The sequence below is a fragment of the Poromitra crassiceps genome (assembly GCF_964638095.1).
Source record: "Poromitra crassiceps genome assembly, chromosome: 27".
NCBI classification, from domain to species: Eukaryota; Metazoa; Chordata; class Actinopteri; order Beryciformes; family Melamphaidae; genus Poromitra; species Poromitra crassiceps.
In genome coordinates, this window is record NC_139650.1 from 18,778,629 (window position 1) to 18,803,696 (window position 25,068).

At 45.3% G+C, this 25,068-nt stretch overlaps 1 protein-coding gene across 1 annotated transcript in view; it reads right to left on the reverse strand.

The window, feature by feature from the left end:
- Positions 1-521: 521 nt before the first annotated feature.
- The window catches only part of draxina (dorsal inhibitory axon guidance protein a), a gene marked incomplete at its 3' end in the record, with an annotated part of 41,558 nt that continues 17,011 nt past the window's right edge, over positions 522-25,068 (reverse strand). Inside the window, exons 2-8 of the mRNA XM_083661703.1 lie at positions 18,644-18,808; positions 16,122-16,486; positions 13,063-13,247; positions 5,194-5,308; positions 2,236-2,328; positions 1,768-1,857; positions 522-634 (exon numbers count right to left, since the gene is read on the reverse strand). Of these exons, the coding sequence (XP_083517829.1) occupies positions 522-634; positions 1,768-1,857; positions 2,236-2,328; positions 5,194-5,308; positions 13,063-13,247; positions 16,122-16,486; positions 18,644-18,786 (1,104 nt within the window). The 5' untranslated portion in view covers positions 18,787-18,808. The remainder of the gene's footprint in view (positions 635-1,767; positions 1,858-2,235; positions 2,329-5,193; positions 5,309-13,062; positions 13,248-16,121; positions 16,487-18,643; positions 18,809-25,068) is intronic.

Sequence of the window (25,068 nt, forward strand, 5' to 3'; positions counted from 1 at the left end):
GGGAGCAGTTTGGAACAGAGCTAACGTGAGATCATGTCATCAGGATGGGTTGAAACATGATAGTAAAAGCATCCATCCGGTACTGCAGCACATGAAACAAATACTAAGACTTCTTTGCAAGCGCTATTTGACTCAGACAATCAGAGGGGAGAGAGACTGCGTATTCGTCGCTTATGATTCTGTAGTGACGTGGAGAAAACAAATTAAGAGACTGACGTACGGGATTCAGAAATGAATTGAGTAAGTGTTTAAAGATGGCGGCTTGCTTTGTCTCCAGCTGAGTCATCTGTTGTTGTTGTTTTTTTACATTTCTTCTTTCTTTTTCTTTTGAACTGACAGCATCAGATGGCGTTTGGGATGCTGTGCACTGTGGGAAAAACAACGAATGAGCTCAAACCAGCAAGCTGTCGCCTTTAAGCACTCGGTCCGTTAGCTGTGTCACGTGCACCATCCCGTGTTTCCTGTTCTTCCTCCCTTCGCCTCCTCCTCCTCCTCCTCCTCCTCCTCCTCCTCCTCCCTGGTCAGATGGTGATGAAGCCTCCCTGCTCGCTGTTGGCTGACTCTGGCACCACACAGCGGCCCCTCCTCCTGGTCACGCGTCGCTTCCGGTGGAACTTAGCGTAGCAACGAAACCCTGGAATCAACAGAATAGATCATCCTTTAGCCATAGATTTAAATGCACTCTGTGAGATGGAGAATGCTACTGTAACGGTGCACATATACAGCAAAATGCCCAGTGCTCATTTATTTATTTATGTATTTATTTATGTATTCGCTTATTTAACAGGGAAAATGCATTAGATATTGTTTCATAAAATACAAAATAAATGCCAGCCATGCAGGTTTCTAGCCAAGCAGGCTGATTTGTAACCCCTGTCCCTGGCCAGGCTTTTGGGTTAAAGCAGAAAGTACAGCAACATTAAGATTTGAATAGTGCATAAACATTCAAATATACAGGTAAAGACAGACTGTGTGTGTGTGTGTGTGTGTGTGTGTGTGTGTGTGTGTGTGTGTGTGTATGAATGTAAATATCATCACTATGGAAATATAGCGCTTTTCAAGGCACCCAAAGTGATTCACATATCGGGGAGTATGTGTATGTGGGGGGTGGGATGGGGGGACTCAACTCATCCACCACTGAGGTGTAGCAGCCACCTGGGTGATGCACGGCAGCCAGTTTGCACCAGAACGCTCAGCACACATCAGCCTATCACAGTGGAGAGGTGAGGACTGAAAGAGCCAATTAGATATCGAGGGATGATTAGGTGGCCATGATGGAAGGAAGGCCTGTGTGGGAATGTAGCCAGGGCACCGGGGTTACACCCCCCAGGGCACCGGGGTTACACCCCCCAGGGCACCGGGGTTACACCCTCCAGGGCACCGGGGTTACACCCCCCAGGGCACCGGGGTTACACCCCCCAGGGCACCGGGGTTACACCCCTACTCTTGTGAAGAGTGGTGATAGAGGGAGTCAGGACCTGGGTTTAACATGTCATCCGAAGGACGGTGGTCACTCACAGGACAGAGTCCCTGTCTCTGCCCTGTCTCTGGGGACCTCTAGTCAGCACCACTTACTTCATTTCATTTGATTAGAAACAGTGAGACTAGAAAAAAGGCCCTGATGCCTGATAACAGCAGACTGATAACAGCAGACTGATAACAGCAGACAGTTGATTGCTCTTGAACACATCTGTGTTCTGGTTAGTTACGGTTTGAATGAAATGGCGTTGATGTTATGACCTCAGAGCTTACGTGGTCCTCACTCACCATCCTCACACATGCAGTCGTCGTAGCACTTGTTGTTGAGGCCTCGGTTGTGAGATTTGCACTCGTGTTGTCTCAGGTCACAACAAGAACCTGAGGTGGAGCAACCATGTGAAAATCAACAGCTGAACACGCATCACATGGAGGTTTCATATGAAACAGTGAAACACAACTTGATGAATGCTGCACTAGACAAGATTTTGATATGAAAGTATACCCGTTTTATCAGCCTAAAAATGATAAAGTGGGGCTATAACAGAGAAGAGCATCCATTCCTTCTACGTCATTGTCTACGTCTTATCTGTACATCTTATCCGTAGATCTTATCTGTAGATCCTATCTGACCTTGTTAATTAATTGGTCCTAATTGGAGGCGAGAAAAACAGTTCAATACGTTGTGAATTCATACATTCGTTTTGGTTAGATCACAGAGGTTGTTAAGAAGTGGTGAACAGAATGGCCCAAACTGACCTGGGAGACAGTCCAGGTGGTGGTCACATGGCTCGATGGCATCAGCATCCACAGTCACATTGCCACTGCTAAGGTTCTTACTTCGCCTCTTGTCTGCAGCAGGCAAGTGACAAAAACAAAGAACACAGAGCTGGTTATTTCTCAATGGATGACAGCCTTTGGATTCCCAGTCCACTTTGGCAGTAACACTGTAACACTAATGTAACTGTAACACTTTGGCAGTAACACTGTAACACTAACGTAACTGTAACACGTTGGCAGTAACACTGTAACACTAACGTAACTGTAACACTTTGGCAGTAACACTGTAACACTAACGTAACTGTAACACTTTGGCAGTAACACTGTAACACTAACGTAACTGTAACACTTTGGCAGTAACACTGTAACACTAACGTAACTGTAACACGTTGGCAGTAACACTGTAACACTAACGTAACTGTAACACTTTGGCAGTAACACTGTAACACTAACGTAACTGTAACACGTTGGCAGTAACACTGTAACACTAATGTAACTGTAACACTTTGGCAGTAACACTGTAACACTAACGTAACTGTAACACTTTGGCAGTAACACTGTAACACTAATGTAACTGTAACACTTTGGCAGTAACACTGTAACACTAATGTAACTGTAACACTTTGGCAGTAACACTGTAACACTAACGTAACTGTAACACTTTGGCAGTAACACTGTAACACTAACGTAACTGTAACACTTTGGCAGTAACACTGTAACACTAACGTAACTGTAACACTTTGGCAGTAACACTGTAACACTAATGTAACTGTAACACTTTGGCAGTAACACTGTAACACTAATGTAACTGTAACACTTTGGCAGTAACACTGTAACACTAACGTAACTGTAACACTTTGGCAGTAACACTGTAACACTAACGTAACTGTAACACGTTGGCAGTAACACTGTAACACTAACGTAACTGTAACACTTTGGCAGTAACACTGTAACACTAACGTAACTGTAACACGTTGGCAGTATGATCACGTCCTGTAACCCCAACATTTACAATTTGCACATGGCCTGGGTCAAACAAGTGTAGCACATCATTATGATTCTGAGTTTGTTTTAATAGAGCCAATGTGAACATCACTTCCTGCTTCAGCACTGTACCAGAGATTTTCATCCTCCATATTCCCATAGACATTTCGTAAAATGCTTATAAAAACGTTTAAAGAAAATTGCGGATTTAAAGAGAATATTTTTTCGATGTTGTTTTTTACATTTTGGTCCGAGTGAAATGTTCTATGGTTTCTCCCGATTCTAAATGTATCTGAACTGTTTGGTTTGAACAAGTCAAACTATTTTTTATAGGCATTTTACGAAATGTCTATGGGAAAATAAATGGCGGATGAAAATCTCTGGTACGGTGCTGAAGCAGGAAGTGACGTTCACTTTGCTTTGCAATATGGGTGTGCATTTCTTCTTCAGCCCAATTCAGATAGTGTCAGGTTAGTTGTCAATCATCCAAAAAGTATGCAAACTTAAACTGACTTGATGTTTACTAAAGTAAAACAAAAAGTATGCAAACTTAAACTGACTTGATGTTTACTAAAGTAAAACAAAAAGTATGCAAACTTAAACTGACTTGATGTTTACTAAAGTAAAACAAAAAGTATGTAAACTTAAACTGACTTGATGTTTACTAAAGTAAAACAAAAAGTATGCAAACTTAAACTGACTTGATGTTTACTAAAGTAAAACAAAAAGTATGTAAACTTAAACTGACTTGATGTTTACTAAAGTAAAACAAAAAGTATGCAAACTTAAACTGACTTGATGTTTACTAAAGTAAAACAAAAAGTATGTAAACTTAAACTGACTTGATGTTTACTAAAGTAAAACAAAAAGTATGTAAACTTAAACTGACTTGATGTTTACTAAAGTAAAACAAAAAGTATGTAAACTTAAACTGACTTGATGTTTACTAAAGTAAAACAAAAAGTATGCAAACTTAAACTGACTTGATGTTTACTAAAGTAAAACAAAAAGTATGCAAACTTAAACTGACTTGATGTTTACTAAAGTAAAACAAAAAGTATGTAAACTTAAACTGACTTGATGTTTACTAAAGTAAAACAAAAAGTATGTAAACTTAAACTGACTTGATGTTTACTAAAGTAAAACAAAAAGTATGTAAACTTAAACTGACTTGATGTTTACTAAAGTAAAACAAAAAGTATGCAAACTTAAACTGACTTGATGTTTACTAAAGTAAAACAAAAAGTATGTAAACTTAAACTGACTTGATGTTTACTAAAGTAAAACAACAAGTATGTAAACTTAAACTGACTTGATGTTTACTAAAGTAAAACAAAAAGTATGCAAACTTAAACTGACTTGATGTTTACTAAAGTAAAACAAAAAGTATGTAAACTTAAACTGACTTGATGTTTACTAAAGTAAAACAAACAGTATGTAAACTTAAACTGACTTGATGTTTACTAAAGTAAAACAAAAAGTATGTAAACTTAAACTGACTTGATGTTTACTAAAGTAAAACAAAAAGTATGCAAACTTAAACTGACTTGATGTTTACTAAAGTAAAACAAAAAGTATGTAAACTTAAACTGACTTGATGTTTACTAAAGTAAAACAAAAAGTATGCAAACTTAAACTGACTTGATGTTTACTAAAGTAAAACAAAAAGTATGCAAACTTAAACTGACTTGATGTTTACTAAAGTAAAACAAAAAGTATGTAAACTTAAACTGACTTGATGTTTACTAAAGTAAAACGCCAGAAGGGGGACAGAAATGAAGCAGTTCTCCAGAGGTCAAGCAAGATCCGAGCTTTTCAGAATTCAAAAGCCGTGGCCCGTGGGGGTTGTAGTTTTTCATTTTACAGTGGCATTCTGATGATTAGGGCCATTTCAGCTTGATTGAGTGAGTTTGACACTTTGAGACAGGTGAATGATTACAGATGAATACTGACCTTTCTTCCTGGACGGTGGCCAGGAGTCCACGGGTTTCATATCCTCATAGTCCGTCCAATCAAAAAGTGCCATGTCCAGAGTGGGCATCACCTCCCCTTTTCCTCGGCCAGACTTCTGAAAGAGGGGAAATACGTTGCAGCCACACCTTAGAACTGGTTGCTCATCACATTTCAGTGGCAGCATTTACATTGACACTGAGCTCACATCCTGCAGGAGAAGTCCACGTATGATGGAACACCACATCCCATCTTCTTATTATATTTACCAGCTGCGACAGCGGGGCTACATTGTCTATGTGTGTCAGTCAAGGCAAAATGTGCTCCTGGAGACATCTATCTACCCCAACTTTACACCCCTGGCCCACATTCGTTTTAAAGCAGCTACGAGCAAGATTTTCGATTGTTATTAAACAGTATAATTATAATATTGATGCATCACATCTTACCTATAATAGTAGCTGAGACCAAAGCCGTGTGAATCGGAGATTGCTCTCTTGATGATTATAGAGTCTGTGTCTGTCTAACCTCGCGTCACCAGGCTCTCTGTCTACCGGTGGGCCGGATAAACCCGGAAGTGAAACGAAAAGGTTTACGGCAGCTGCCTGCCTTCAACCGTTTCGCTCTGCCTAGCAACAGACCATAAACACGGAGAACGCCATGCAGGGGCTTGCTACTCTCGCGAACATCTCTCGTTATATTCTAACAGTTTGTTTGGAAGTAATTTTGTTATTTTGTGGTTATGGCCGAAGTGGCTGCCGCAAACCGTTTCATTTCACTTCCTGATCTGCCCCGGCCGCAGACAGACTAATCGTGAAGACAACACTGGCCGATTCACTCGGGGTTCAAGCGAGACTACTCGCCGTTGGTCTCGTCTACTATTAGAGGTAAGATGTGATGCATCGATATTAAATTTAGACTGTTTATGTTTAATAACAATCGAAAATCTTGCTCGTAGCTGCTTTAAGTTGTGTGCATCACGGCTGGTGTGATCCTATCGCAAGATGGTCTCTCTAGTTTACATTCTGTGTAAATTCTGTTTCCATGGTTAAATTAATACCCTCTTTATTTATGCATACAAGGACATTTGTGATCAGAATATGAAGAGGAGCATTAACGACTAATCCCACATGTGACACTCTGCAGCATAATGAGCTACTGTAGTATCTGAATACAATGAATAGACTCTATTCAATAGAGCTACTGAGTTAGCATATGAGCTAGAATACAATGAATAGAGCTACTGAGTTACAGGATCAAATGTGTGAAATGTCTCGTCAGCTGAATGCTCAATTCATTATGATGGTAAAGCATATTGGCAGCAGGGTGATTAGGGTACATGTAAACACACTCAGGGTGTTCTTCATGAAACACAATGTTGTTATGAGGAGCAGTAAGCCTCCACTCATTCATAAAATGCCCTCACACAGACGACAGGCGCTTTACAACTCATTGATCACTAACAGAGGACATGAGCGGCCGCAGCCTGGAATACATCACAGCATTTGTATTGTTCATGCAGACACAGACAGTCATGTAACAGTAGCCAGCGGTCGTGTCATCCTCACTACACCTTTTAGCCTCCTAGCTAGAGCGTCCACCTTCCATGGCAAAGGTTCAGAGTTCGATCCCCGGTTGCGGCAGAAACGGTTAGATTGGTGCCGTGAGGTTGTGGGGTGTGAGTGTAACGTGAGGTTGTGGGGTGTGAGTGTAACATGAGGTTGTGGGGTGTGAGTGTAACGTGAGGTTGTGGGGTGTGAGTGTAACATGAGGTTGTGGGGTGTGAGTGTAACGTGAGCTTGTGGGGCGTGAGTGTAACGTGAGCTTGTGGGGCGTGAGTGTAACGTGAGGTTGTGGGGCGTGAGTGTAACATGAGGTTGTGGGGCGTGAGTGTAACGTGAGGTGGTGGGGTGTGAGTGTAACGTGAGGTTGTGGGGTGTGAGTGTAACGTGAGGTGGTGGGGTGTGAGTGTAACGTGAGGTTGTGGGGCGTGAGTGTAACGTGAGGTTGTGGGGCGTGAGTGTAACGTGAGGTTGTGGGGCGTGAGTGTAACGTGAGGTTGTGGGGTGTGAGTGTAACATGTGGTTGTGGGGCGTGAGTGTAACGTGAGGTTGTGGGGCGTGAGTGTAACTTGAGGTTGTGGGGCGTGAGTGTAACTTGAGGTTGTGGGGCGTGAGTGTAACGTGAGGTTGTGGGGTGTGAGTGTAACGTGAGCTTGTGGGGCGTGAGTGTAACGTGAGGTGGTGGGGTGTGAGTGTAACGTGAGGTTGTGGGGTGTGAGTGTAACGTGAGGTTGTGGGGTGTGAGTGTAACGTGAGGTTGTGGGGTGTGAGTGTAACGTGAGCTTGTGGGGCGTGAGTGTAACGTGAGCTTGTGGGGCGTGAGTGTAACGTGAGGTGGTGGGGTGTGAGTGTAACGTGAGCTTGTGGGGCGTGAGTGTAACGTGAGGTGGTGGGGTGTGAGTGTAACGTGAGGTGGTGGGGTGTGAGTGTAACGTGAGGTTGTGGGGTGTGAGTGTAACGTGAGGTGGTGGGGTGTGAGTGTAACGTGAGGTGGTGGGGTGTGAGTGTAACATGAGGTTGTGGGGTGTGAGTGTAACGTGAGGTGGTGGGGTGTGAGTGTAACGTGAGGTGGTGGGGCGTGAGTGTAACGTGAGGTTGTGGGGTGTGAGTGTAACGTGAGGTGGTGGGGTGTGAGTGTAACGTGAGGTGGTGGGGCGTGAGTGTAACGTGAGGTGGTGGGGTGTGAGTGTAACGTGAGGTTGTGGGGTGTGAGTGTAACGTGAGCTTGTGGGGCGTGAGTGTAACGTGAGGTTGTGGGGTGTGAGTGTAACGGTAGCCAGCGGTTGTGCAGTAAGTAAACCTCAATCTATTTTTTCAATTAGTAGCATGTCTGCAAGTGATTCCACTGGATTTACACTTTTTTCCGCTCACAGAAATGAAACAATATGAAAGAAATATGAAAGTAATAATTGTAAGCAGTCTGACTGCTTTACCCTCCAGCACTGATCAGTGACTCACTTTTATTTTGAAAACATTGTCCACATAGTCACACTTCCAACATGCCAAACAAATACTTTGATAGAACCCTGATAATATTGTTTTGTGTTCTACTGCAGGTTATTCTTTTCAAGAAGCCATTTTTCTTGTGCGTAATTTTCCATAACAAGAAAATGATTTTTTTGATGATGTGTACAGAATCCCTGGGTAGTTAATGTCAGTCGTTGACTTATTGTGGACTGATCCATAAATTCATATAAGGAATGCATGTGTTAAAAATGCAAATGTTCTTCCAAAGTGAAATATTGCTTGAGGGTCTGTCGTTTTGATGTCATCGCTGTAAAACAAAACTCTTTGGCGAATTGCTCGGCCATAACCTCCTGCAATAAAATCCAACAAAAAGGCTTTACAACGGCCAATTCCATCAAATAGAATAAACAAAATAATAATGTTAGAAAAAGATAATTTAATCAGTAGGTCTTTGGGAGAGGTCTCTTGGGGAACTGGGCAGAAAACCTGAGAGTCATCTATCAGAAAATAAGGATCTCTGCCAAGCTCTTCAACGTATAGATCCATACTCGTTTCCTTTCACCCTTAGGACGTATATGGAAACATCAATTAGATTAATTGCAACGGGCGACCAGTGCCTGGCTGCTCGTTTAACCATCAACAGGGGATCGAACATTAATTAAGAGCCCTCGCAGCGTTGCCCGTGTCATTGAACCGAGGTGCAGGTGAGCCTATCACTTTCTTCTTCTTCTGCGGGCCAATAATATTTGACTGCCCTCTGAATAAAGACATGCACACCTGGTCTCCTGGGCTCTCAGACAAACAGTACACCGAATACTAATCAGCCTGTGGATACAGACATCCAACAGTCCAGCCTGCTCGTTCTGCAATCCACAGAGAACATCACGTTTCTGAACCCAAAACACGTTGCATATCATGTTAGATATGTGTTACACACATCATAGAGTTGGCTACTGAAAGAGCGCGGTGGCCAGTAAGTCATAGAGTTGGCTAGTGAAAGAGTTGCGGTGGCCAGTAAGTCATAGAGTTGGCTACTGAAAGAGCGCGGTGGCCAGTAAGTCATAGAGTTGGCTAGTGAAAGAGTGCGGTGGCCAGTAAGTCATAGAGTTGGCTACTGAAAGAGCGCGGTGGCCAGTAAGTCATAGAGTTGGCTACTGAAAGAGTGCGGTGGCCAGTAAGTCATAGAGTTGGCTAGTGAAAGAGCGCGGTGGCCAGTAAGTCATAGAGTTGGCTACTGAAAGAGCGCGGTGGCCAGTAAGTCATAGAGTTGGCTAGTGAAAGAGCACGGTGGCCAGTAAGTCATAGAGTTGGCTAGTGAAAGAGCGCGGTGGCCAGTAAGTCATAGAGTTGGCTAGTGAAAGAGCACGGTGGCCAGTAAGTCATAGAGTTGGCTACTGAAAGAGCACGGTGGCCAGTAAGTCATAGAGTTGGCTAGTGAAAGAGCACGGTGGCCAGTAAGTCATAGAGTTGGCTACTGAAAGAGCACGGTGGCCAGTAAGTCATAGAGTTGGCTAGTGAAAGAGCGCGGTGGCCAGTAAGTCATAGAGTTGGCTACTGAAAGAGCACGGTGGCCAGTAAGTCATAGAGTTGGCTACTGAAAGAGCGCGGTGGCCAGTAAGTCATAGAGTTGGCTACTGAAAGAGCGCGGTGGCCAGTAAGTCATAGAGTTGGCTACTGAAAGAGCGCGGTGGCCAGTAAGTCATAGAGTTGGCTACTGAAAGAGTGCGGTGGCCAGTAAGTCATAGAGTTGGCTAGTGAAAGAGCACGGTGGCCAGTAAGTCATAGAGTTGGCTAGTGAAAGAGCGCGGTGGCCAGTAAGTCATAGAGTTGGCTAGTGAAAGAGCGCGGTGGCCAGTAAGTCATAGAGTTGGCTAGTGAAAGAGCACGGTGGCCAGTAAGTCATAGAGTTGGCTACTGAAAGAGCACGGTGGCCAGTAAGTCATAGAGTTGGCTAGTGAAAGAGCGCGGTGGCCAGTAAGTCATAGAGTTGGCTACTGAAAGAGCACGGTGGCCAGTAAGTCATAGAGTTGGCTACTGAAAGAGCGCGGTGGCCAGTAAGTCATAGAGTTGGCTACTGAAAGAGCGCGGTGGCCAGTAAGTCATAGAGTTGGCTACTGAAAGAGCGCGGTGGCCAGTAAGTCATAGAGTTGGCTAGTGAAAGAGCGCGGTGGCCAGTAAGTCATAGAGTTGGCTAGTGAAAGAGCACGGTGGCCAGTAAGTCATAGAGTTGGCTAGTGAAAGAGCGCGGTGGCCAGTCAGGGTGTTGGAGGGCGTGAACACTTCTTTCACACCGGAGAGCCGTCACATTGAATGTTTTGTTGATTTAAGCCCAACCCAAAGCATCATCCTAACATTAACCAAGTTGTGTTGGTTGCATAAACACAACCAAAACACTTTGACTTGCCCAAACATAACCAATGTTTTGATTACAATCGCCTGTTATTTTCCTACCAAGATGACCATGTGGTGATGTAACATAATACTATCAATAAAAACCCCTATAAGCATAAATAGAAATAAAAGGAAGGAAATGCCATTGTGTTGCTGTAAATCATTCTCAACCTTGTTCATACTAAGGAGCCCTAATTTAGTTCACATTTGGGCTATATGGACCCCCAATATGATGAGATTTGGTCTCTCAGATGCAAATCATATATATATATATTTTCTTTTTTATGTAGCCTAGATATAATTTTGTCCAGAATTCCATATATATTAGGTTGAGAGACAACAGAGAATCTTGGAATCCTCTCAATGACCACTGGTGGTCCCCTGACCCCACATTGAGAACCACCCAACCAGGAGGAGGGAGGGGGAGAATGTTGTGTTTGTGCTGCGGCCCACCCAGCTGCAGGCTACTCGCTAAATGGGTCTCGTGCTAAACGAGAGGGTGATTCCTTCATGGTGCACTGCACCTTTTGACATGAATCACGAAAACCCCCCAAACGAAAATTAAAAACGGACTTCATGGCAGTGTAGAGGACAAGTTGGACACGGTAATAACGTGCAGAAATCTCCCATTGTGATTACATTAGAGCGTGTTCAGAGCGTGTTTGTCCTGGGTTTGTGTTCTGCCGCGGCCGCCGGCCGATAACCTCGCGTTAACGTTAGTTACATGGCCATCAATGGCAGTTTAGTAGTTTGCACTGAATGACCAAATTTATATAACTTTCAACCATTTTGAGCAATGCTGTTTCCATACAGGCCACCAGCGTTGGCTAGTTGTTGATATTTATAAAGATTTTGTAGCTCTCATATAACTTTGTTTTGTAATGTGGTGGGTAAACTGTCATGGCGTCGATTTCCAGTAAAACATTTCCACGTTTCCTGTCTGAGCCGTCTGAGCACAGCCAAAGAGTATAGTGAGACAAGAGGAGACGGTCATTTCTTGGTTTTTCCCATAGGTTTTTTCAAATCAAGCAGCGTGCCGTTTTGTCACATATCTGGGGGGGTAAGTCCCCCTTTAAGTTGTTCAATTTGCATTTAACGTTGGAAAAAGAAGGTCGCGAGACGCGGGTTCAAATCCCAGTCCGTCGCAGGTCCTTTCTGTGTGGCTTTTGCATGATCTCGCCATGTTTGCGTGCATTTCCTCCGGGCGCTCCGGTTTCCTCCCACCATCAAATGTATGTATGATGACATGTACGTTAGGGTTAATACTCCTGTCAGTGCCCCTGAGCAAGGCACTGGTAATGGAACTGGAGCTGGTCAGGGCTGAGAGGGGTCGCGCCCCTCAGTCCTCCTCACATAGCAGAGTAAAGCCCAACAAAGGAGAATCATCCATTTGGGCTGGTCTGAGGATATGAGCATTGCTGAAGCATGGTGCTGGGCGGTATAGTGACAGATGGTAAGTGTTGCCCCACACACACACACACGCACGCACGCACGCGCACACACACAAGCACGCACGCACGCACGCGCACACACACACACACACACAAGCACGCACGCACGCATGCACACACACACAAGCACACACACACACACACACACACACACACGCACAGACACACACGCACACACGCACGCACACACACACACACACACACACACGCACGCACGCACACACACACACACAGACACACACACACACACACACACACAGCGCAGATTCTCCAATGCATGTGCCCACAGACTGTTGGCGAGAGAAAAATATGAAGTCTATTCAATACATATATTCATTCTGCCACAAGGGACAAGACGACCTGTACTACAGTAGTAGACTCAGCTGTACGGGTTTGACCCCAGACGCCTGCATGTTATTATACATATCATGTCCTATCTATCATACATGCTGTGACCAAAAGACAGCACACTTTATACATATCATGTCCTATCTATCATACATGCTGTGACCAAAAGACAGCACACTTTATACATATCATGTCCTATCTATCATACATGCTGTGACCAAAAGACAGCACACTTTATACATATCATGTCCTATCTATCATACATGCTGTGACCAAAAGACAGCACACTTTATACATATCATGTCCTATCTATCATACATGCTGTGACCAAAAGACAGCACACTTTATACATATCATGTCCTATCTATCATACATGCTGTGACCAAAAGACAGCACACTTTATACATATCATGTCCTATCTATCATACATGCTGTGACCAAAAGACAGCACACTTTATACATATCATGTCCTATCTATCATACATGCTGTGACCAAAAGACAGCACACTTTCAGGTTCACACACATTCCCACATGAGCTATGAGGTTTGCAGCAGCCCCACATCTTGGCTCTGTTTCCCCGCTCTGCACGCTGCCTGCAGGCACAAGAGACTTCTAGCCCTTTGATAAGCACTGGGGTTTGGGTGAGGGGTACCTGGGGCTTGGTGGAGGCTGGGGGCAGCGTTGGGGGATGCTCGTTCATCACCGTGGTAACCGTGGAGGAGCCGGAGCCAAAGGCGGCGTGTGCGATGGGGGAGGGGGGGTCACTGGGCGGGGTCAAGCTAAGAGAGAGGTCCCTGTCCTTCAGCATGGAGCTCCGCATAGGCTCCAGAAGAAAGCCTGGAAAGACAGAGGGAGGCGGGGGAGGGGAGGAGATGAGAGGGGAGAGGAGAGGGGAGGAGAGGGGAGAGGAGATGAGAGGGGAAGAGAGGAGAGGAGGGGAGAGAAGAGGGGAGAGGAGGAGGAGAGGAGAGAAGAGGAGGGGAGATGAGAGGAGAGGAGAGGAGAGGGGAGGAGCAGAGGAGAGGAGATGAGAGAAGAGGGGAGGAGAGGAGGGGAGAGAAGAGGGGAGAGGAGGAGGAGAGGAGAGAAGAGGAGGGGAGATGAGGAGAGGAGAGGGGAGGAGCAGAGGAGAGGAGATGAGAGGGGAGGAGAGAAGAGGAGAGGAGAGGGGAGGAGCAGAGGAGAGGGGAGGAGAAGAGAGATGCAGAGGAGAGGGGAGGAGAGGAGCAAAGAGGAGAGGAGAGAGAAGAGGAGAGAAGAGGAGGGGAGAGGAGAGGAGAGGAGAGGAGAGGAGAGAGAAGAGGAGAGAAGAGGAGAGGAGAGGAGAGAAGGGGAGAGGAGAGGGGAGGAGAGGAAAGAGGAGGGAGAAGGGGAGGGGAGAGGAGAGGAGAGGAGAGGAGAGGAGAGGAGAGAAGAGGAGGGGAGAGGAGAGGAGAGGAGAGGAGAGAGAAGAGGAGAGAAGAGGAGAGGAGAGGAGAGAAGGGGAGAGGAGAGGGGAGGAGAGGAAAGAGGAGGGAGAAGGGGAGGGGAGAGGAGAGGAGAGAAGAGGAGGGGAGAGGAGAGGAGAGGAGAGGAGAGGAGAGGAGAGGAGGGGAGAGGAGAGGAGGGCATAGCCAAAAATAAAAGCCAAAAATAAAATAGATCGATTGAAAATTAGATTTATTTTCATGCTTTTTATTTGTTGTTTTTGCTCCAAGTGAAATATTTTATGGTCACTCATGATTCAGTAGGTCGCTGGTTGGCTTTGTTAAAACTCGTTATACAGCATAAGAACGAATGAGGAACTCTGTTCACGTGACTGTTGAGATCTATTGCCAAATCCAAACTAAGTCCATAGCATCAGACTCTTGTTCTTATTTAATTCTTCTTATTGAGTCTATTTCTGCAGTAACTGCACTTATGGCTGTTTACTAACGTTAACGCTAACACTCGTTGCTTCAGGACACGCCATTACTGTTTTGCCAGCGGTCGCCCTGGTTGGCCCGATGACGTCATCAGTGATGACGCAGTCCCTGATTGGCTCGGTTACATTGTCATTTCAGGAGATCAATGTGGGCGACTGATACGCAGAGCGAAACAGAATGTGAGGTCACATGATCAGACTGATACGCAGAGCGAAACAGAATGTGAGGTCACATGATCAGACTGATACGCAGAGCGAAACAGAATGTGAGGTCACATGATCAGACTGATACAGAGCGAAACAGAATGTGAGGTCACATGATCAGACTGATACAGAGCGAAACAGAATGTGAGGTCACATGATCAGACTGATACAGAGCGAAACAGAATGTGAGGTCACATGATCAGACTGATACAGAGCGAAACAGAATGTGAGGTCACATGATCAGACTGATACAGAGCGAAACAGAATGTGAGGTCACATGATCAGACTGATACGCAGAGCGAAACAGAATGTGAGGTCACATGATCAGACTGATACGCAGAGCGAAACAGAATGTGAGGTCACATGATCAGACTGATACGCAGAGCGAAACAGAATGTGAGGTCACATGATCAGACTGATACGCAGAGCGAAACAGAATGTGAGGTCACATGATCAGACTGATACGCAGAGCGAAACAGAATGTGAGGTCACATGATCAGACTGATACGCAGAGCGAAACAGAATGTGAGGTCACATGATCAGACTGATACAGAGCGAAACAGAATGTGAGGTCACATGATCAGGATGCTTTTAACCATGCTACTGTCATGTGACTTAATTGAAGTTGAACTGAATCAAGCCCCATTCTCTGTGTATTCTGAAACCAGAGCAGTTGTTGGTCAGGTCTCCTGCACACCTGATTATAAACAGTGTATCATCATCATTATCATCATCATCATCATCATCATCATCAGTAAATGGGAGCTAGGGCTCTGTCTGTTTCTCTGTTTCTCTGTCCCACTGTGACTGTCCCACTGTGATGTCCTAAATCCCACTGTGACATCATCAGTGATGTCATAAATCCCACTGTAACATCATCAGTGATGTCATAAATCCCAGTGATGTCATACATCCCACTGCGACATCATCAGTGATGTCATAAATCCCTCATGAATCCCAGTGATGTCATAAATCCCACAGTTACATCATCAGTGATGTCATAAATCCACTGTGACATCATCAGTGATGTCATAAATCCCTCATAAATCCCACTGATCAAATCCCGCTGTGACATCATCAGTGATGTCATAAATCCCTCATAAATCCCACAGTGACATCATCAGTGATGTCATAAATCCCACTGTGACATCATCAGTGATGTCATAAATCATTGGCCACACAGCAGCCGAGCTGCGGGCAAGGCCGCACAGTAGGCGAGCTGCGAATGCGAGCTGCAGGATGGGCGAGCCCGCGTAGCGGGCGAGCCTAGGAATCAAGCGCGCGTAGAGTAATGGCTGCCAGATCCCTAGTAATATACAAATTATGCAACAACCACAGAAAAGACAACAACAGCTCTTTGTTGCTTGTCAGTGAGAGCAGGTGTGTCTGGCTGTTTCAACCATACATACACTGTATCAACAAGCACAAAGCTTTTAGACCACAGCGCTTTTCTGTTGTAAGGTTGGGCATTTTAACATGGGGGTGAATGGGGAATGACTCCCTTTTGGAGCCACTAAGTGGCTATTCGGGGAACTACAGATTTGATCACTTCCTCATAGGCTTCATCTGTCCAACCCGGAGCTTGCCGCCTGGCTCCAACTCACCTTTCCCATGCCGCCCCGCCCCCTTGTCACGTCGACTCCCGTGTCTCCTGTGCTCAAATTGATGGCCGTGGCCGTTCCCGTGTGCGTGGCCCCTCCCCTTGCCCTGCAGGGGGTGCTTGTCCCGGCCGTGGGTGGGGGTCTTGACGCCCAGGCGAGCCCTGCTGTCTCTCTCCCTGCCTGGACCCATCTCCAGTCTGACGGGACTCAGCCCCTCCAGCCCCGTGCCGTCATCCTCGGGTCGGCCCAGGGGGTGCAGCGGCCTGTGGTGGGACAGCAGCCCGGCCCGGGCCGCCGGGCCCCGGTGCCCCGTACTGCCCCGCTCCCTGCCGGAGCCGTGGCCCAGGAGAGCTTGCCCGGGGTTTGGCCTGTAAGATACAGTATATTCACCTTATTCACCACGCCCACTTTTTCTCTCTTCCGCGTTCAACGCAAACCGTTCTTCCGGTTCAGTGCTAGTTGCCTTCTGTGGCTAATATTAGCCACTAGTTAGTTATGTTATATGGCAGTAAAATGCCACTGAATGACCAAATTGATATAACTTTTAACCATTTCGAGTAACACTGTTTCCATACGGATCACCAGCGTTAGTTTGTTGTTTATAACGTGGCTATATTCATAACGTTTCTATCTCGGATGCGTTATTTCGAATCGCACATAGGTTACGCTAAAACGCACATAGCTTACGCCTCGAATCGCACGCAACCTATGTGGGTTTCAGGACGCAACAGCCTCGACTCCACTAACGTCATCTTAACACGTTCACTGCCAATGGCGAGTTGACTCGTCAAAAAAATTCCAACGGTTCACTGCCAATGACGAGTTGAGACTTCAAAAAAAAAAAAAATGTTTTTTTGACGGTGCTACGTGGATCAATGCCCCCCACGTCTCCTATAAAAATATTGGAGCGACCGAACGTGTACAACCCATTCCACCGACCCACTAAGTGGCGACAGTGCTCTCCATTCTAGAGGAAGGCAAGCAAAAAGCAGTGTGAGGAAGCCATTATCATGAAAATGGATTGCCGAAAACGCTTTCGCGCTTGGGAGCTGGCGGTGGGGTTTTGCAAATTTGCATAATAGATTACGGGTGGAACACACTTTGAAACACGCAGCATAAATAAGACCAGAATCGCAAAAGCTTCATCAAAGCTCTCAGAACCCCAAGAAACGAGCGAGCCCATCCATCCAGACTTGCCCAGCGGCCGCCAGCAGACAGGCACAGCAGCAGCAAAGCAGTGAGCCTGGTGACGCGAGGTTACAGCAGCAGCAGCAACGAGCTTGTGACACGCCCGCTGCAGCCAAGAAGAACACACACGGAGGGAGGAGTTTGAAGGAGAGGGGTGTTTCCTGCTGTTATGGAGGAAATTACTGTTCAAAACTATTGTTTAGATGTCTGACGTCTTACTGATGCCAAAAATGAATGGTTAAAGTGACTGTTCTATCGAATTTCACAAAAAGCCGTTTATCTCAGAATAAATTTACAGACGCTGAAACCATGCTGTATTCAACTGCTAATGCTTACATAACTACTAACTCTACAAACTAACTCTTTTAGACAGAGAAAGCACACATTCTATTAGTTCTTTTGAGATATTGTGTGTTCACAAAATCCTAACAGAAACGAATCCTCGGCTCTTGAAAGATGAGCCAGAATCCTCAAAAAAACCCTCTGGCAGAAGCTAACTACAGTTTTGAAAAACGGCTGGCAGTGAATGTGTTAAGAGCACAATATTCCTGGAATGCAAGTTTAACTAAACAGTTACATGTCCTCTGCATTCTACATCAAATTAAGATATTACGGGTTGTTTTATTTTGTATGTTACATACGTATTGGCCAAGATATGTTAGTTTATGGGGGAGTAATTTTGCCACTTTAGGAGCGGAGTGTGCGCGGCCATTTTGCCTGCGGGGTTTTTGGCAAGTCAAAACGGAAATACTATTACGAAATGACGTAATGCGGAAGCGTCCATGTGTGGGCAAAGAATAAGGTGAATAGAGACATGACCCGGGGTTTGGCCTGTAAGATACAGTATATAGAGACATGACCCGGGGTTTGGCCTGTAAGATACAGTATATAGAGACATGACCCGGGGTTTGGCCTGTAAGATACAGTATATAGAGACATGACCCGGGGTTTGGCCTGTAAGATGCACCCACGCCCGCACGCACCCACGCCCGCCCGCCCGCCACACACACACACACACACACACACACACACACACACACACACACACACACACACACACACACACACACACACACACACACAGTCTTACTTGGGTCACTTTTGGGGTATTTACATAGACTTACATGCATTTCCTGGAGACTTCCCCTAACCATAACCACTAGTTGCCATAAACCTAAACCTAAACCTAAACCTACCTAAACCTACCTAACCCTAACTTTAACCACTGACCCAAACCACTGGCAAAAAAATTTACTTAAAATGACAATAATATCATTTATCGCAATTATTTCTGGGACAATATATCGACGAACAAGCAGTTGTGGTGTCAGGCCTACCTGGGGTAGTGCAGGGCGTTACTGCCGCCCGCTGAGGTGTGCGCCTGTCTCCTCTTGCCGTGAGCGGCTCCGGGCTCGGCACCACGGGACACTGCCAGGACAGCACACAGGAACGCCAGGAGCAGACTCCAGGAGAGAGCCATGGTCTGTACAACACAGCGCCACCTGCTGGGAGGACACAACATGTCTCGTCAGGCTGCGCACACATGCTGCAGTGTGAAACGCATCCCAATAACAGCCAGTCAGCCTACTCAACAGCAGCTGAGTGAACTGATTTGGAAGGATTCTCTCAGTACTGTACATCCAAAGATTTATTACAATCTGTGCACATCATCATTTGACAGCTGCTACACTGGATTTCTTTTAAATACTAGCAAGGCCAAGTTGCCATCAGCTGAGTGTTGTTTGAAATTTTACAATGGGAATTTAAAATGTCCATCTGTGACTTTTCCTTAGATTTTCAAAATCACACAAGAGAGCAGTTGTTAATTCTATTGACAATCTTAATGGCCTTCTCTCTATCTGCCATCCTCCAGAATCAACTGAACTTTATAGTGTTGGAGAAAAACAAAAACAAACAAACAACAACAAAACATGTCCCTTCTAATAAATGTTTGATTCTTTCAAAGCATGGCAGTATAGGATGATATAGATAGTACAGGGCTGTTTTGCATAATACTCTTCAACAGGAGTTCAGTTGATGAATGAATGAGCAGTACATGTTTTTAGTACATGTTTTTAGTACATGTTCTCACCACTGATATCTTCAATTTCCCTGTGAAAAGAAATGCGACCATGTGGAGCTTTTGGAAAAACATCAGTCACATAAATTGGTAACTTCCCTCAAAGCAGTTAGCTTTGAACCTGATCTTATATCTTGGCTCTCATTGATTGTGTTGCATAGTGGTTTTCTGTACTGTTGACAAATTGTGATATTGTAAGTCGCTTTGGACAAAACAAAAGCATCTGCTAAATGACGTAATGTAAATGTAATGTAATAAAAAAAAAAAGTCAAGCACATTACCGTGGAAACAATTAAGCTTAGCCCAAAATCACAAATCAGAATGAGGGGGTCCCCGGTATATTTTCTATCTTGTAAAGGGTCCTTGGCTGAAAAACATTTGAGAACCTCTGCTCTAGAAGACCTGGAGTACATGATGAGGTGCCCTCTCGTCTTCTCTCTCTGCCAAATGGTCTTCTTCCCCGGCCCTCCTATCCTTCCTACCTCCCATTCCCTGTCCTCCACATCCAGGCAGTGATGAGGCTCGCCTGGCTCACTTCAGTGGATTTGAGGCAGTGATGAGGCTCGCCTGGCTCACTTCAGTGGATTTGAGGCAGTGATGAGGCTCGCCTGGCTCACTTCAGTGGATTTGAGGCAGCGATGAGGCTCGCCTGGCTCACTTCAGTGGATTTGAGGCAGGGATGAGGAGATAGGGAGGCACTTGTACTTCCTTTAGGAAATGACTTCCCAGCCTGGAGTCCTGGACTCGTCTAGCTTCATCAGTGTGAGATACTGCAGACTCGTCTAGCTTCATCAGTGTGAGATACTGCAGACTCGTCTAGCTTCCTCAGTGTGAGATACTGCACTGTGCACAACCTTCAACACTGCCAGTTCAGTGGTCTCAAGAGCTCCTCAAACCATAGGCTAGCTGTCCGGGTAGTGCAGTGGTAGGATCCCTGCCTCCCAACAAGACGGTTGCAGGTTCGAGCCCCCATGTTTCCTTTGGCTTGGCCGGGCGTCCACACAGGCACAATTGAGTGACACTTATTAAGATGCCGGAATTCAGCTTTACTGTAACAGCACTGCAGTGCCCGTTCGCCGCGGCCGCTGCTGCACAGAGCGCTGTTCGCTTATCTATTCAAAGTTCATCAATATACCATCACACCAGACACACACTGCAGTAAGACTACACCCATCAAGTGTGAAGGAGATCGGACGAATGGGGCTACATGAGATCTGTTGTGTTGTGTGTGCCCTCTGGGGCTACATGTGATCTGTTGTGTGTGCCACTCTTAACGTTAAGTCCACTTTTAACAGACCGGGACAATCCATTGCCATAGAAACACAACAGTGTAACGGTGCTGTGGAGGGCGACTCCTTTGTGTTGAGAGACAGACGGCCGTGCAAGGCCTACAGAAAATCAATGAGGGAGAAGTATTGAGCTGCTGGTGATGGTGTGTGTGTGTGTGTGTGTGTGTGTGTGCGCGTGCGTGCGTGTGCGTGCGTGTGTGTGTGTGTGCGTGTGTGTGTGTGTGTGAGGGGGGTTGATAAGCTCTCCCCTCTTTCATCACACTGACAGACTGAGCTGAAAACACACCCTGGGGTTTAGGTGTTTCTAAAACAACAATTGGCAGAATAAAACATTAGCATTTAATACGTCTGCAAACCAGGGATGTACTGTATGTATAACGCTGATACACTGTACATGCATCTAGATATGTACTGTATGTATAACGCTGATACACCGTACATGCATCTAGATATGATGTACTGTATGTATAACGCTGATACACCGTACATGCATCTAGATATGATGTACTGTATGTATAACGCTGATACACTGTACATGCATCTAGATATGATGTACTGTATGTATAACACTGATACACTGTACATGCATCTAGATATGTACTGTATGTATAACGCTGATACACTGTACATGCATCTAGATATGTACTGTATGTATAACGCTGATACACTGTACATGCATCTAGATATGTACTGTATGTATAACGCTGATACACTGTACATGCATCTAGATATGTACTGTATGTATAACACTGATACACTGTACATGCATCTAGATATGATGTACTGTATGTATAACACTGATACACTGTACATGCATCTAGATATGTACTGTATGTATAACGCTGATACACTGTACATGCATCTAGATATGTACTGTATGTATAACGCTGATACACTGTACATGCATCTAGATATGTACTGTATGTATAACGCTGATACACTGTACATGCATCTAGATATGTACTGTATGTATAACGCTGATACACTGTACATGCATCTAGATATGTACTGTATGTATAACGCTGATACACTGTACATGCATCTAGATATGTACTGTATGTATAACGCTGATACACTGTACATGCATCTAGATATGTACTGTATGTATAACGCTGATACACTGTACATGCATCTAGATATGTACTGTATGTATAACGCTGATACACTGTACATGCATCTAGATATGTACTGTATGTATAACGCTGATACACTGTACATGCATCTAGATATGTACTGTATGTATAACGCTGATACACTGTACATGCATCTAGATATGTACTGTATGTATAACGCTGATACACTGTACATGCATCTAGATATGTACTGTATGTATAACGCTGATACACTGTACATGCATCTAGATATGTACTGTATGTATAACGCTGATACACTGTACATGCATCTAGATATGATGTACTGTATGTATAACGCTGATACACTGTACATGCATCTAGATATGTACTGTATGTATAACGCTGATACACTGTACATGCATCTAGATATGTACTGTATGTATAACGCTGATACACCGTACATGCATCTAGATATGATGTACTGTATGTATAACGCTGATACACTGTACATGCATCTAGATATGTACTGTATGTATAACACTGATACACTGTACATGCATCTAGATATGTACTGTATGTATAACGCTGATACACCGTACATGCATCTAGATATGTACTGTATGTATAACACTGATACACTGTACATGCATCTAGATATGTACTGTATGTATAACGCTGATACACTGTACATGCATCTAGATATGTACTGTATGTATAACGCTGATACACCGTACATGCATCTAGATATGTACTGTATGTATAACGCTGATACACTGTACATGCATCTAGATATGTACTGTATGTATAACGCTGATACACTGTACATGCATCTAGATATGTACTGTATGTATAACGCTGATACACTGTACATGCATCTAGATATGTACTGTATGTATAACGCTGATACACTGTACATGCATCTAGATATGTACTGTATGTATAACGCTGATACACTGTGCATCTAGATATGAGACGTATTTGGGTTCAGAGATGTGAAAGGTATGGTATGGTATGGTGTTTATTCTTGGTAAGGTGATATCCTACATCTCTGTGAATTGCAGAAACGTAACATTTTATTCTGGTGACCAGGCTGGAGCTGATAGGGTCTCTCCTCCTCCTTCATCATCACGCTGACACACTGGTTTACAGTGGGGCTTCTTTAGGTGTTTCTAAAGGCGTGAGATCTTTCCATCTAAGAAACATGGGCAGACTCCAGGCTGTCGTGTCTCAAGCAGAGTTGGAGATGATTCTTCATGCCTTTGTTTCATTTCGCCTACATGACTGTAATTGCCTCTTCACATGCCTCAGCAAGTCCTCCCTGAACCGTCCACAAAGGGTCCAGAACGTTGCTGCAAGGCTGTTGACTACTAGGCCCAGCAGGAGGATCACAGCCATCTTAGCCTCCTTACATTGGCTTCCCATCAGATTCAGGACAGCGTTTAAGCTTCTTGTAATCACTTATAGAGCCCTGCATGGTCAGTGACCTAACTCCATCCCTACATCACCAGCAGGTCACTCGGGTCTTCTGACCAGGGCTTACTGGTCGCTCGGGGCTGGAAACTAAAGATGTTCAAGCCTTTGAAATGATGGCACCTAAACTGTGGATCGCCCTACACTGGACTTCACATCTGCTGTCTCTGTTGACATTTTTAAAAAGCAGCTAAAGACGTATCTTTCCTTGAGCCACGGTCATTGTTTACAGGCTGACTGACGCGAGAATGGAGTTGGAGTTGATCGATTGATACTTTTTGCCAGTGGCTTTTGTCATATGGACTTACTCATTATTTTTTCATCAGGCAGATTGTTAGCCGTCTATTGTGCGTTAGCAGGACCCCCGAAGGGTAAACAAGAGGGGCGGCTACGCTACGTGAAGGGATATTCCTCCTCTCTTGCTCCAGCTCCATATATGGTCAATGATGTCACCAGAACCTCACAGGAGACTCCGCTGAAGACGCGTTGGAAAGAGAACGCGTTCGTATTTTCCCATACGATGACGCCAATCCACTGAATCCAGTAAACTCAACTTAAAGCTAATAGCATTCGTTGGCCTAGTGAGCTACATGATGCTGACTGCATAATTCAGCATGGAAGTGTATTTGGAGTGGGACTGCAGCAGAAAGCGTAAGTACGTTACGTCTCCCCAAAGTGAGACTCGCTCTTCATGGGCCCTTGACAGCTCTGGGCCCCGGTGCACCGCATCGCCGATCCTTACACCAAACGACGGAAGCGGACGTCTTGGTGCAGATGTCCGCTCGACACCGGAAGTCCCAAAATATCAGCCGTCTGTCCCCGAGTCTTATTAGTCGTCAGACTGATAAGACTCTGGGTGACACTGGCCTTTTCTGTCTGTATTTCAGTTTTTTTCTGCCCTTGTTTTTAAGTTTTGTTTCTTACTCTGCTCTGTGAATGGTGCTATAAATAAACTTGACTGTGTGTGTGCGTGTGTGTGTGTGTGTGTGTGTGTGTGTGTGTGTGTGTGTGTGTGTGTGTGTGTGTGTGTGTGGTGGAGAGGAAGCCGGTGATGTCAGGGGAGATTTGCAGCACTATTGCAGGCAGTGTGTGCCTGGGGCCTGGGGGGTTAGAGGCAGACTACTCTGGCCGGCCTCTGGGACTTCCACCAGCTGTGCAGTTTGCAAACAAGAGCGTGCATGAGGCTGGCTGCTGAGGTGACACCTGTATCACCTGTATCTCCTGTATGAGTGTCAGAGGGGAGGGGCCAGGATGAAGCCCTGTCTGTTTGACACATAAATAGAGGGGAGGGGCCAGGATGAAGCCCTGTCTGTTTGACACATGAGGAGTGAGCCTGGAAGTGGATCTCCCAAAAACAAAAGGGTGATTTAGTGGGAGAAGACCCAAAGTTAACAGCGGGAAGTGGGTGGGTGACTGATGGTATGACCTCAAGCTACAACACCAAAGCCATCATCAACCAAAGCCATCATCAAGAAGACCCAACAGCGTTTCCACCTCCTCCGCAGACCTCCCCACTCCAGCCATCACCATCTTCTACAGGGGCACCATCGAAACCATATTGACCTACTGCATCACTTTGTGGTTCGGCAACTGCAGAGTGGAGGAAAGACACAGACTGAGCAGGATTGTGAGAACTGCAGAGAAGATCACTGGTGCCTCAGTGCCATCCCTGCTGGACACTTAAAACCAATGCTGCCTCCACAGAGCCTCCAGCATAACAACAGACCCCTCTCATCTCATCTCATCCACAGAGGCTCCAACATAACAACAGACCATCTCATCTCTCTCACATCCACAGAGCCTCCAACATAACAACAGACCATCTCATCTCTCACATCCACAGAGGCTCC